The sequence below is a fragment of the Pygocentrus nattereri genome, chromosome 13 (assembly GCF_015220715.1).
Source record: "Pygocentrus nattereri isolate fPygNat1 chromosome 13, fPygNat1.pri, whole genome shotgun sequence".
Lineage (NCBI taxonomy): Eukaryota > Metazoa > Chordata > Actinopteri > Characiformes > Serrasalmidae > Pygocentrus > Pygocentrus nattereri.
The window spans coordinates 6,319,250-6,333,199 of record NC_051223.1 but is presented as its reverse complement, the minus strand read 5'-3'; the positions used below and the strand labels follow the sequence as shown (position 1 = coordinate 6,333,199).

Sequence of the window (13,950 nt, the reverse complement as noted above, 5' to 3'; positions counted from 1 at the left end):
AGCCTGCTTGCTGTGTAGTGTACTCCATAGTTAAGACATTAGCCTGCTTGCTGTGAAGTGTACTCCATAGTTAAGACATTAGCATGCTTGCTGTGTAGTGTACTCCATAGTTAAGATATTAGCCTGCTTGCTGTGAAGTGTACTCCATAGTTAAGACATTAGCCTCCTTGCTGTGTAGTGTACTCCATAGTTAAGACATTAGCCTGCTTGCTGTGAAGTGTACTCCATAGTTAAGACATTAGCCTGCTTGCTGTGAAGTGTACTCCATAGTTAAGACATTAGCCTGCTTGCTGCGTGGTGTACTCCATAGTTAAGACATTAGCCTGCTTACTGCGTAGTGTACTCCATAGTTAAGACATTAGCCTGCTTGCTGTGTAGTGTACTCCATAGTTAAGACATTAGCCTGCTTGCTGTGAAGTGTACTCCATAGTTAAGACATTAGCCTGCTTGCTGTGAAGTGTACTCCATAGTTAAGACATTAGCCTGCTTACTGCGTAGTGTACTCCATAGTTAAGACATTAGCCTGCTTGCTGTGTAGTGTACTCCATAGTTAAGACATTAGCCTGCTTGCTGTGTAGTTTACTCCATAGTTAAGACATTAGCCTGCTTGCTGCGTGGTGTACTCCATAGTTAAGACATTAGCCTGCTTGCTGTGTAGTGTACTCCATAGTTAAGACATTAGCCTCCTTGCTGTTAAGTGTACTCCATAGTTAAGACATTAGCCTGCTTGCTGTGTAGTGTACTCCATAGTTAAGACATTAGCCTGCTTGCTGTGAAGTGTACTCCATAGTTAAGACATTAGCCTGCTTGCTGTGTGGTGTACTCCATAGTTAAGACATTAGCCTGCTTGCTGTGTAGTGTACTCCATAGTTAAGACATTAGCCTGCTTGCTGTGAAGTGTACTCAACAGTTAAGACATTAGCCTGCTTGCTGTGAAGTGTACTCCATAGTTAAGACATTAGCCTGCTTGCTGTGAAGTGTACTCCATAGTTAAGACATTAGCCTGCTTGCTGTGTAGTGTACTCCATAGTTAAGACATTAGCCTGCTTGCTGTGTAGTGTACTCCATAGTTAAGACATTAGCCTGCTTGCTGTGTAGAATACTCCATAGTTAAGACATTAGCCTGCTTGCTGTGAAGTGTACTACATAGTTAAGACATTAGCCTGCTTGCTGTGAAGTGTACTCAACAGTTAAGACGTTAGCCTGGTTGCTGTGTAGTTTACTCCATAGTTAAGACATTAGCCTGCTTGCTGTGTAGTGTACTCCATAGTTAAGACATTAGCCTGCTTGCTGTGTAGTGTACTCCATAGTTAAGACATTAGCCTGCTTGCTGTGTAGAATACTCCATAGTTAAGACATTAGCCTGCTTGCTGTGAAGTGTACTACATAGTTAAGACATTAGCCTGCTTGCTGTGAAGTGTACTCCATAGTTAAGACATTAGCCTGGTTGCTGTGTAGTTTACTCCATAGTTAAGACATTAGCCTGGTTGCTGTGTAGTGTACTCCATAGTTAAGACATTAGCCTGCTTGCTGTGTAGTGTACTCCATAGTTAAGACATTAGCCTGCTTGCTGTGAAGTGTACTCCATAGTTAAGACATTAGCCTGCTTGCTGTGAAGTGTACTCAACAGTTAAGACATTAGCTTGCTTGCTGTGTAGTGTACTCCATAGTTAAGACATTAGCCTGCTTGCTGTGAAGTGTACTCAACAGTTAAGACATTAGCCTGCTTGCTGTGTAGTTTACTCCATAGTTAAGACATTAGCCTGATTGCTGTGTAGTGTACTCCATAGTTAAGACATTAGCCTGCTTGCTGTGAAGTGTACTCCATAGTTAAGACATTAGCCTGCTTGCTGTGTAGTTTACTCCATAGTTAAGACATTAGCCTGATTGCTGTGTAGTGTACTCCATAGTTAAGACATTAGCCTGCTTCCTGTGAAGTGTACTCCATAGTTAAGACATTAGCCTGTTTCCTATGCAGTTCACTCATTGGTTAGGACACTAGCTTTTTCCTCATGTAGTGCACTCCATAGTTAAGACAATCACTTTCCCCCATGTGGTGCACTCCACACTTAGGATAGCCTGGTTCCTAAGTAGGGCACTCTACAGTTAAGACATTAGCCTGCTTCCTATCTAGTCCACTGTTCAGTTAAGACATTAGCTTGCTCCACATGTAGTGCACACTTAATGTGATACCTTGCTTAATAAGTAGTGCACACCATAATTAAGATATTAACTTGCTTTCCATGTAGCGCACGCCCTAGTTAAGATAATATCTTTCACCCTATGCATGGCACCCTGTAAAGAGCAAAAGAAATTGCTTACTTTCTCTGCAGTGCAGCACATAGTGAATTCAAGGCCTTGCTTCTTGTGTGGTGCACTCCGTAGCTAAGATGTTGGCTTGCTTGCAATGTAATGCACTTCATAAAATGCATAAGAAAATGCTGTCTTTTTGTGTAGTGCAGTCCATAGTTATCCCTTGGCTTGTTCCCAGTGAAATGCATGCTATATGTTGTAGAAGAAATTGCTTGTTCCCTATGTAGTTCAGTCCAAAGTCGAGATATTAGCTAGCTCCCTATGTAGTGCACTCCGTAAGATGTAAAAAATGATTACTACGCTTACTAATCATCTTGCATACAGAGAAAATTATACATGAGCAGATGGCGTTTAATTGATCTTATATGAGCACATTTACTTTGCAGCACTCAGCTCGTCTGCTGTCAACTTTACAAATGCTGTCCGTGAAACACACTGTTTTTTGTTTGCGTTCACTTTACAAGATTACAGTTCTGAGTCATGCGTGCTGGGATGGAACACTTGGCACAGATCATCTGTTATATATTCATGGATGCACTTTCCGTCAACACTTGGCACAGATCGTCTGTTCTATATGATTCAGAACTAATATTGTGTGGCCTTGAAGCTCTAGTTCTCATGATTTATTCAGGCTTTGGTGTCTATTATGTATTAATGAGAAGGAATAAAGGGTCACCACTGGCCAGCCTTTACCATTGCTAAGTGTCAAGATAAGGGCTGTGTTGCAGAGATTCCCCTTGTTCAGTCAAAGGCTTAGCATTGCTTAGTGAATATTAAATGTTTCACTGGCCTCTAAGCTCCACCTTGAGCCAGGCGTTTTTCTCCATGATGGCTCATAGCTGGGATTTTTATGTTTTGCTCATCTCCTTTCCAGTAGAGAAGGTCCCAAGGTTGCAGGACCAAGGCCAACATAACTAGTTTGCTCCCTATGTAAAAATGGCTCATCGGGTCAATCCAAAAAAGGGACTTCATGTACAACCCCATGTCCAAAAAAGCTGGGACGCTGTGAAAATAACAGCAAAATTCAATGTTTGAAAAATAATTTAAACCCTTTATTTCATTGAAAATAGTACAAAGACATGGCGGCATGGTGGCACGGTGGCACGATGGCACAGTGGGTAGCGCTGTTGCCTCACAGCAAGGAGGGCCCGGGTCCAATTTCCCCGGCCTCTGTGTGGAGTTTTCATGTTCTCCCCGTGTCTGCATGGGTTTCCTCTGGGTTCTCCAGTTTCCTCCCACAGTCCAAAGACATGCAGTCAGGCCAACTGGACATGCTACATTGCCCCTAGGTGTGAGTGTACATATGATTGTGTGTGTGTGTGTCTGTCTGTCTGTCTGCCCTGCGATGGCCTGGTGACCTGTGCAGGGTGTATCCTGCCTTCTGCCCAATGACGGCTGGGACAGGCTCCAGCACCCCACTGCGACCCTGAGGGAGAAGCAGCTTGGAAAATGAATAGTACAAAGATGACAAATCAAATGTTGAAACTGAGACTTTTTTTTGTTTTTTGAAAAATAGATGCATTTTGAATTTGATGCCAATAACACTTTCCAAAAAAGTTAGATAGAGGCCTGTTTACCACTGTGTTTCATCACCTCTTCTTTTAACAACACCCTGTAAGCGTTTGGGAGCTGTGGAGACACTGCTGTAGTTTTGAAAGTGAAGTATTTTCCCATTCTTTTTTGACATAGGATTTCAGCTACACATCAGTTTGGGGTCTACTTTGTTGTAGTTTTCATTTTATAATGTGCCAAATGTTTTCAGTGGTGACAGGTCTGGACTGCAGGCAGGGCAGTTTACCACCCAGACTCTTTTATGTCAGAGACAAGCTGTTGTAATAGATGTTGTTTGATGAAATAAACAAGGCCTTCCTCGAAAAAGATGTCGTCTAGATGGCAACATATGTTGCCCAAACATGTATATATCATTCAGTATTAATGATGCCTTCACATATGTGCCAGTCACCCATGCCATGTGAAATGAAGCACCCCTGTACCATCCTGAATACCGGCTTTTGAACTGTGCACTGATAACAAACTGAGTGTCCATGACTTCCAAAAAGAATTTCAAATTTTGAATTGTTAGACCACAAGACACTTTTCCACTTCCCCTCAGTCCATTTTACATGAGCTCAGGCCCAGAGAAGGTGGCAGCATTTCTGGATCCTGTTTATATATGGTTTATATATGGTATAGAGTTTTAACTTGCATTTGTATTTGGATGCAGTGAGGAACTGTTTTCACAGACAGTGGTTTTCAGAAGTGTTTCTGTGCCCATGCAGTGATGTCCATTACAGCATCATATCTATTTTTAATGCAGTGCCGCTTGAGGGCCCAAAGATCACAGCCAGGAAATACTGTTTTTTGGCCTTGTCTCTTGCATACAGAGATTTCTCCAGGTTCTCTGGATCTTTTAATGATATTATGTACCACAGATGATGAAAAGCAAAAGTTCTTTGCTATTTTATGTTGAGATACATTATTCTTGAATTGTTGCAGTCTTTCACAGAGTGGTGAACCCTCCTCATTTTTACTTCTGAAAGTCTCAGCCTCTCTGGGATCCTTTTGTACAACCAGTCATGTTATTGACCTATTGCCAATTAACTACCAGATGTTTTTTTTACTAGCATTACACCAAAATATCTTGCTACCTATATAATGCACTCCAGAGTTAAGACATTATCCTGCTCCATTTTTAGTGCACTTCATAAGGTGAGAAAGAAATTAACTCCTTGCTATATAGGATTAAGACATTACTTTCTTCCCTATGTTGTAAAAGACAGGTCCTTGCTCCCTATGTAGACACTCCATAAGCTGCTAAATAAATAATTTAGTGTAAAAGATAACACATAAGTACATTAGCTCACTCCCTATGTAGTGCATGTCATACTATATAGAAAACAATAGGTTTTTTTCCACTGTACTACAGCCCTTAGTTAAGATATTAGCTCGCTTCCTATGTAGTGCATTCCATAAGTCGCAAAGCGCTTGATCCCTACGTGGGGCTTGTATTACTGCTGTATTGCTATGACACTATAAGTATATTCCATCCTCTCAGAACTGAACTGTCCATGGTGTATCATTACCATTAGGTTGTAGAAGGACAGTTTTATTTGTATTTCAAGCTTGAAGGTACTTCAAAGAATCTCATGGTTGCTTTGATATGGCTCGTTTTATTTTTATATACAGTCATTGTAGCAAACAACAGAGAGAATCTTTAATTCATTCGTCAGTCCATGCCTGGATTTCGGATCTCCAGAAACACTTAGCAATCCGCACAAGTCTGTAAAGAATGGCCATCAATTTCACTATGAATACAATTTTAATTTCTGTTGTATTTGCAACACGGCACAAGGGTCTTTCTCCATTTGCAATGGGAAACCATGTCACAAAGCTTGCAGAGCTTAAAAATGTGCTTTAACTATGAGGCACAGCACCAAAAGTCGGTTTGTACATTTACACAGTTGACCTAAGACTAAATAGCACTTTTTAACATGATTTCTCCGATTTTTCTTTTTTCATCCTGTTTCATAGTCGCTCTGCATCTCTAAAACAGCTCCTCACAAAACCAGTTTTCAACATTTGAGAAATAGATTTTTAATATAAAATGATATTTTTAAGAGGTTTAACTGAGAAATTTATATGAAGCAGATTCATGTTCACTTTTTATATCATTGATGTTACACTACATATAAAAAAAATCTGTATTTTGTTTTTAAAAATCATCACAGAGGTTTTGGTCTCTGGTGTTATGACTATTATGTTACATTTGAACACCGTATTTTCAGTTCTTTTAAGCTGCTTCTTTGGGTCAAGGCTCATCAGACGAAGCATCTCAAAGCTGTATTTCATTAATTTTCATTAATTTCATTAATTTATTAATTGTTTTGTTCATCAGGCAGCTCATAACTTCTATGTGTCACTGGTATTATGTGCTTTAATAGCTGGGTAATTCAAATTTTTATCAAAAACAAGGCTAACTATAATTTAATTGCTGATTTTAAATAGCTGTACAAGGCCATCTGGTCACCACCGAGTCAGCCAATTTATAAAACCCTCGGTTTTAACTTGAATGTCACTAGAGTCAGATAGTCTCTGGTTACCAGTGACTATCAAATATGTTTGGAATTAAGCTCCTTTTTTGCATACATGATAATAGTAAGATGATTTTGCTTTGGAATGAAAGGCGTGTCTCCACCTGAATTCCCATTCCAAATGGAGGATGACCCAGAACTGAAATGGAACCAGAGGTATAAATACTAGGCAGTAGTTAATTACGTTTACATGCATGCCAATGGTTTGATATTAGTCTACATCTGCTAACCTAACTAAGACACGAATCATCTGATCAAATGTCTTATAATCATTATTTTTCCACAACATTTCTCATAACCAGGATCTGAACCTATGTATCCATGTTCAGATTTTATGTTCTCATATGATTGGCACATCCAAAGCACACTTTTCAATATTTTATGACATCATTCAGTCAATTTCGCACAAACTCCTGCCGGATCTGAAAACAGTTGTCAGAAATGGGATTTGAACCCACGCCTCCATCTGGAGACCAGAAGCCTCATCGCTCGGGAAGGTTTAGAACCTTGAGTCTGGCACCTTAGACCACTCGGTCCTTCAGAGACAATAAAGCAGCTTCACCTTACACATTGACATTTGTTCATTTCTCCGTTGTTTTGTCACAGACAACCTCAACCTTTTTGCTTGACCAAACTAGGATGACTTCCCACACCTCTTATGAGCAACCAGAAACATCAACCCTTATCAATGGTTCTAATAGTGTAACAATTTTACTGCTCTGTTTGAGATTAAATGAATATTTATAAAATGTAATTTTTTAAATTTTATTTATAAACATTCTGGCTTAAGGAAAAAAAAGATATGTATACTTATTATTCTCTACAACATTTATCATAAACAGGAACTGAACCTAGGTATCAATGCAGAGATCAGAAGGTTCAGATTTTATGTCCTTCATTTCTTGATATATTCAAAGTTTTAAATATTTCACAATCTCATTCAGTCGATTTCACACAAACTGCCTGATCTGAAAACGGTTGCCAGAAGTGGGATCTGAACCCACACCTCCATCTAGAACCCAGAAGCCTCATCACTTGGGAAAGTTTTGAACCTTGACTCCGGCATCTCAGACTGCTCGACCATTCTGACGCTATTAACCTCTTTTGCCTTAAATGTTTGTAAATGTCTGTGAATTTCTCCATTGTTTTGTCAAAGACAACCATGGAATTTTTGCTTGATCAAACCAGGAATTCCATCATACACCTAGATCTTGAACCTGTCAATGTTTGTCTAATAACCCATTGATTTTAATGATCTTTAAGAACTGGACGTGGTCATGTTTTTCACACAATGGTTGGGTTTAAACCAGGAAAGAATTCACTAATTCTTATCACTTTTTCACAACATCTGTCGATTAGACTAATGAAGATTAGAAGGCTTAAGGTGGTTTAAGGCAAAAAAGAATCATTATTTCTCCACAACATTTCTCATAACCAGGATCTGGACCTAAGTTGACCTAAGTTCAGCCCAATTAAAACTAACCATTGCTCACTAGCAGCTCAACACAGGCTCACATGACCAACAGACAGTCAACAGTGTCCTGGTTAATGTGATGATCCAGTCTAAAGTGCATTCTGAATTAGTTTAAAAAACCAGAGTACGTCCAATAAATGAGGCCTTGTGCTTCTTTTACGCAATCATAGAAAACATAGTAACACATGCTGATGTATTTCACTATAGCTAACTCCTCTGGCAGCAGATTTAAAGAAGTTAAAGTGGTCAAGGTTTCTGACAAAATAGTCTATGTGATGTATCTTCACTCTTTACTGTTGTTTAAATCAGGCCAGGCCTGGTCACTTTCTACCCTGGTCACTTCATCCAGGCTTGACTGCTTTTTGAGACATGCTGCTCAGCTTGTCTGGACTGAACACTTTTCTGCACCCCCTTCCCCCTCTATCCGCAGATGTTCGAAACAACAGGGTGTGAAATTAAGAGGGGCATCGCAAGCCCCTTGGTGCAGAGAAAAACACTGGTAGGCTTTTAGTGTGAACGCGTAGATCTCTCAATCCCAGCAATGCTGGGGGAATTTCGGAGGACACACATCCAAATGGCTTTAAATGGGAAAAGGATGTTAACTTTGGCACCTTTTCTAGGTCAGTCCGCTACCTGTTATCTCTACCTAATAACCGTGGGGCGGGAAAAGTAAGATGTTTTGCTCTTCATCTCCCTGGGTCAGCTGGGCCTTGCAGTCCACCATTTCCATTCTACTGTAAAACATGGCTGCACACAAGCTGAGGTCATCAATACTGGCTGAACGGCATTTTGCTAATAAATATTTCATTAACGGGGCTGTTTTGCTTAATTTATTTGCAAAGTGTCATCTCAACTATCCCTATTATCTCCCAGAAAATGTGAAAAGCCAAATAAGGATAACGGGGAAGATCAAGGGCATCAAGAGGAATGCTTCACACGCACAAATTGTCCCCTAGTGGTCATTTTATAGCTGACTTTAAAAAGGCCATGGAGTGCTCACTTTAATCATCCAGATTTTCTGTCTGGCCAAAACCACTGTAGTGAAGAATGAATTAGGTTTTGTAGTTAATCACAATTAATCACTCAATTTGGCACCCAAAGAAAGATTTTTTTTTCAATTTAAAAAGCATTGCATTATGTTATAGTTATATAAATTGGACACAATAAGCTTAATCAAAATAATTCCATAATATTATTGTCATTGTGAACACAGCTTTCAGCTTTTCGAAGAAAGTTCAGTCTTAGAAGTTGGTTATATTTTCTGCTTCTCATAATACAGTTCATAGATTCTTGTTGCTTTTGTTAGTTTGCTGCTCATTGATTTATCCACAGGTCTCCAGTGAGAACCAGCATAGTCCACTGAAAGTGCTGAAGGTTTTGCTTGGAAAGTGTTTCAATGAGATGGCTGCAAACATGGATTCAATCATAGCAACGTGCAGGCCATGGTCTCACTTTATTGGGATAGTCCACGATAGTCCCCCGTAGATTATCTACAGATGGTCAAATTGGTAGCAAACTAGCTGATGAAGCTTAGTTGTTTCGAAACAGTGGTGGGGTTAGGGTAAGGATTTAGACCAGGTTTAGGGCTAGGACCAGGGTGAGAGTTGGGTTTAGGTTATGGGTTGCGCTAAAGGTTAGGATTAGGATTAGAGCCAGGTTTAGAGTTGCAGAAAATTACGGTCAATTTAGTAGATTTTTAGTTGAGTGGAACTCAAACGAGGAAAATGTGTTAACAGCTTAAAAAATCAGTGGCATTAACACATCATTCATGCACTAATAACATGTTAACATTGACATCCCTCCTTTAAAGATGCTCAATTTGTGTTACACTGGCTTTATTGCTTCTTTTTATTTTTATTACAGCACAATCCTGATGTTAGGTCATGTACTGACTTTGAAGCAACATGCAATTTAACAACAACCATCCTCTATTTAATCTTGTAGTTATTATGTAAATTTCTAGTCAGAAGGATTCTGACCTTTCTCTTCTCTGTGCTCCTTAAACGTGCCTTTAAAAATAGCTATTTGCTTCTATTGGGTCGAGATTGCATAAGAGCTGGCAGAGCCCTCTATCCAATAAACTCTGACGCAAGGCAGAAAAGGGCCGAGCGAAATGTAGGCAAGAGTGAGATCCAGAGGAGCTGCTGCTAGGAGGTGCTACAGGGTCAGGATGGTTCAGGATTAGCTGCAACTGACTCGTAGTGACCAATAAACCCTTCTCACACTTCCAGATTTGAAGCAGTGAAAGTCATCATAGTAGAGAAGTCATTACAGCAGTGGTAGAATTTGGGGATGAGAATATAAAGGACTAGTTTTTCTCTGAGACAGATTTAGTTCATTTGGTGGAGCCGACTTTCAGAGAGCAGTACAAGAGGCGAGAAGTAAGCTTGACAAGGGCTACAAGCCTTTCTTTGGGAATTACAAATGTTACACTAGCTCTGTGTGCCCAACCTCCTGCCCACACAACACAGAACAGCTGCAAACACAGTGAATGCAAAAAAGAGCAAAAGACACACTGAAAAGGAATTTCAACTGGTGCTCCTACCACTGTTCATCCCTTTAGAACCAGACTTTTTAGCGTCCAGTTGGCGGTACTAACCAAGCATAAGAAAATTGAGCTCAAAATCAGACTATCTGGACATCTGGCAAGGTTAGTTAGGCGTAGATAGGTGTCACAGAAGTACACCTTAGATGTAGAAGCTGTTTCCTAAGTTTACAACAAAATAAATAAAGCTACTTGATCTACTAAACTAAAGGAAGCTGATAAACTAGGCCACAGCATTAGTCTTTTTATCTTTTTGAAATTCCAGGCTTATTACATACTAAGGCTTATTATTCAGTAACTACAGGGATATCGATGCAAACTGCAGTTTTAGGTCTTAGGTTATAAAAGTGTGTAGTAAAACTTTGGGGCCTTCGGTGTGTTGCACATTAGGTTGTAGCTCAGTCTGCTACAGTAAAGGAACATAAATGCTTACTGTATATGGACTGCATTTCCCATGAGTCTGTTCACAGGGACATAAAGATGTGTAGATGTGTTTAAACCACAGTTGATTTTAAAATGTATATTTTTGGTCAAATTTAATGACTAAAGCAATAAACACTGTTAAAAAGCAAACTGGGGCCTTGCCGTGGCTGAAGGGCTTGCATGGTCTAGGGATCTTCAAAACTGTTGTCTGCTCCTGGTAGGGTCTCCCAAAGGTGAACAGGTCTGAAGTGAAGACCCAGACTAACACAATCCAAAAATCTTCCCTTACAAAAGGACGCAGAAAACCGTGTACCCTGCCCAGGACAGGGTTACTGGAACCTACCCCTGAAGCCAGGCCTGGGGTTAGTGTTCCTTGGCAAGTGTCTGATGGCCAGGCAGCCCCTGAAAGGGCAACATGGGGTGACCATGGGGGGAACGGTGCAGTGCCATATAGGCAGTGGGAGATGGCAGGGAGGCCCTTGGTGGCATAGACCCCTGTAGCAGAAAATGGTCCTGGTATGTGGAGTTTAACCTCACTAGAGGAGGCAAGGGAGGGAGCCACAGCTTGTGCGGGAGGTTGAGAGGCACTAACTAGATATAGTTGGGCTCACCTCCACCCACAGTGCCAGCTCTGGAACCAAACTCCTTGATAGGAGTCTCTTTTCTACTCAGGAGTTGCACAGGGTGGAACCAAAGTATGTGTGTTCCATACAAATTTTTAGGGGAATAATTCGTCCCCCTACAAATATTGGAGAGAACATGTCCCCCTGCCCCCCACACAAACATCCGCACCTATGAAACAACTGAAATGTTTGTTGACTTACTTCCGACCAGCACCCACCTTTCTTGGGTGACTTGTCACGAGACCCTTACTTTGTAGCCTTGCAGATAATTCTGAAAAAAAAGCTTGTAGACATTGTCAACATCGCTCATCTCTGAAGATGAAAACTGCTCCACCAAGTGAACAATATCTTTGAAAAAATACTTTAGTGAGGACAATATGCAAGCATTTTAACATTCTCCTTCAAAATGTCGCCACTGCTGTAATGTTTTCCATGCTAAGATACCCTCCTCTGTATTGAATCCATAAACATGAAAAGGGTCTATATGGGCACTGCGGGGAACCGTATGGGACACTGACCAAAAGTAAGGTTTCTCCTTGATCCCGAGTTTTCCTCTGATGTTCCCCATCTTGCAAAACACTTTGTGATGTCTTTAATTGACATATCTGTCATATTGCTTTAAAATATGTTTTGCTCTAATAACCCTGCCTCTGTCCTTCTCTGACAGATATGTGAGAAAAAATGATAAGCTTATTGATTTCCCCCAGTCTTGTCTTCAAGCCTTGCTGCAATTTGTTGAAATCATTATGCCATCTCTGCCTTTTGTGGCCTGGCCTTTATATTGGTCACTGGTGCTCACTTTAGGTCAAAGCAGGCTCATGATGAGAGTTCATAACCACAGTGAGCTCCAGGTCTGTTTATATTGAGCTAATCACTGAAGCAAGAGCAGGTGCATTAGAAATAATTGTCTGCATAGATGAGATTAAAATGGAAATGTGTGCATTATCGTCATGCACGATCGTGAAAATTAGATCGCCAATTCAGTTTCAGTTTTATGACAATGCAAATAACATAAAAATCAACTGAATACACAATCGCTTGTGCAGTTGCAAATTCATGATCACCTGTTATGTAATACCATGAATAAATTCCCCACTGCAAGCCAAGAACATTCTCTATCTCTCAGGGTCAATCTAACTATCTGTCTGCCTTTGTCTTGTGTAGGAGATCAGTGACACCGAAATCATGGAGCTGGCCCACAGTGCCTTGGGAAGGATGACGGTCATCCGGCAGATTTTTCCATTGTGGAGAGACAGCAGTGTGAGCTGTATGAGGAACAGCCACCGTATCTCCTCCCTGCTCTGCGACCCTCAGGAGGGCTACTTGCAGTCACTAGAGGTCAGTTCCCATCGATGTGCTGTCATGTTGATAATCCTCAGGGAGTCCCACAAGTGTCAGTCTTGGGGCCCATGTTGTTTCGTTAAATGTGAGCCTGCACAAGCCTCAGAGGCAACCAAATTCAATTATCGGAAACCCTTAATAAAAAAAAAAGTACATAGTCAAGAGCGCACTAATATTGGTTTGACAGCTTGAGGCTAGAGGGTATATGAATACGTAATCAGGCATTATAAAACTGGGTTTGCTGAAACAGACCTTGTTCAGTGAGGTGTGATCTGCAGTGAATCGTCTCATGCCTGAACCACATCTCAAAACAACACTGCATATTTTAGCGAAGATGATGAAACTGAAGGCTGGAATGCATGTTTCAAAAGCACATGATAAAACCTGAAGGATTTGTTGTTTCCAAGACTAACTTATTTTGGAAAAGTAACAGCACAGTTTGGACTAAAGTATTGGAAAACACCTCTAAATCATTGAATTCAGGTGTTTTGTTTGCTCCTTTTTCCACTGATGTATAAAATGAAGCACCAATCCATGCAGTCCGCCTTTACAAACATTTGTGAAAGAATAGGTCCAACAACAGTATCTGACCTAACTAATGCTCTGCTGGGCAAAAGTTCCCACAGACACACTCCAAAATCTTGTAAGTCTTCTCAGAAGATTAGAAGCTATTATAATAGCACAGGGGGGACCAACTCTATATCAATGCCTATGGATTTAGAATGGTATGTCATAAAAGCTCCTGTATATGTAATGATTAGGTGTCTCAATACTTTTGTCCATATGGTGTGAAAATGTGGTTTATGGAAATGACTGTAGTGATTGCTGCCCAGTAAGGAACCCAGAGGAACTTCCAAGCCATCAGAGAAGTACTAATGATTTCTGGAACAATCTAAAAATATATATCTGTAATTTTTAGGTCACTTATTGTAGTAGAATCACAATGATTGTTGTATTTAAACAAGTATTGCGGCAATACTCTTATTTCATTGAGAAGTTTTGGGTGGGAACCTATGAGGTCTTGAAACATTTAAGTTAGCTCTTCCATTGGCCAGGGGTGTCCAAAATTTTTATCAAAGAGCGCCAGACCATAATTGTGTCAAAACTGTGTCAAACTATTATTCACAAATTAAGTTTTCA

General features: G+C 40.4%; 1 protein-coding gene across 2 annotated transcripts in view; it reads left to right on the top strand.

Moving 5' to 3' along the window:
- grid1b (glutamate receptor, ionotropic, delta 1b) overlaps window positions 1–13,950 on the top strand; it is a 447,318-nt gene that overhangs the window by 382,036 nt on the left and 51,332 nt on the right. For both annotated transcript variants that reach the window (XM_017710569.2, XM_017710568.2), the window contains exon 6: window positions 12,634–12,807. In XM_017710569.2, the coding sequence (XP_017566058.1) occupies window positions 12,634–12,807 (174 nt within the window). The remainder of the gene's footprint in view (window positions 1–12,633; window positions 12,808–13,950) is intronic.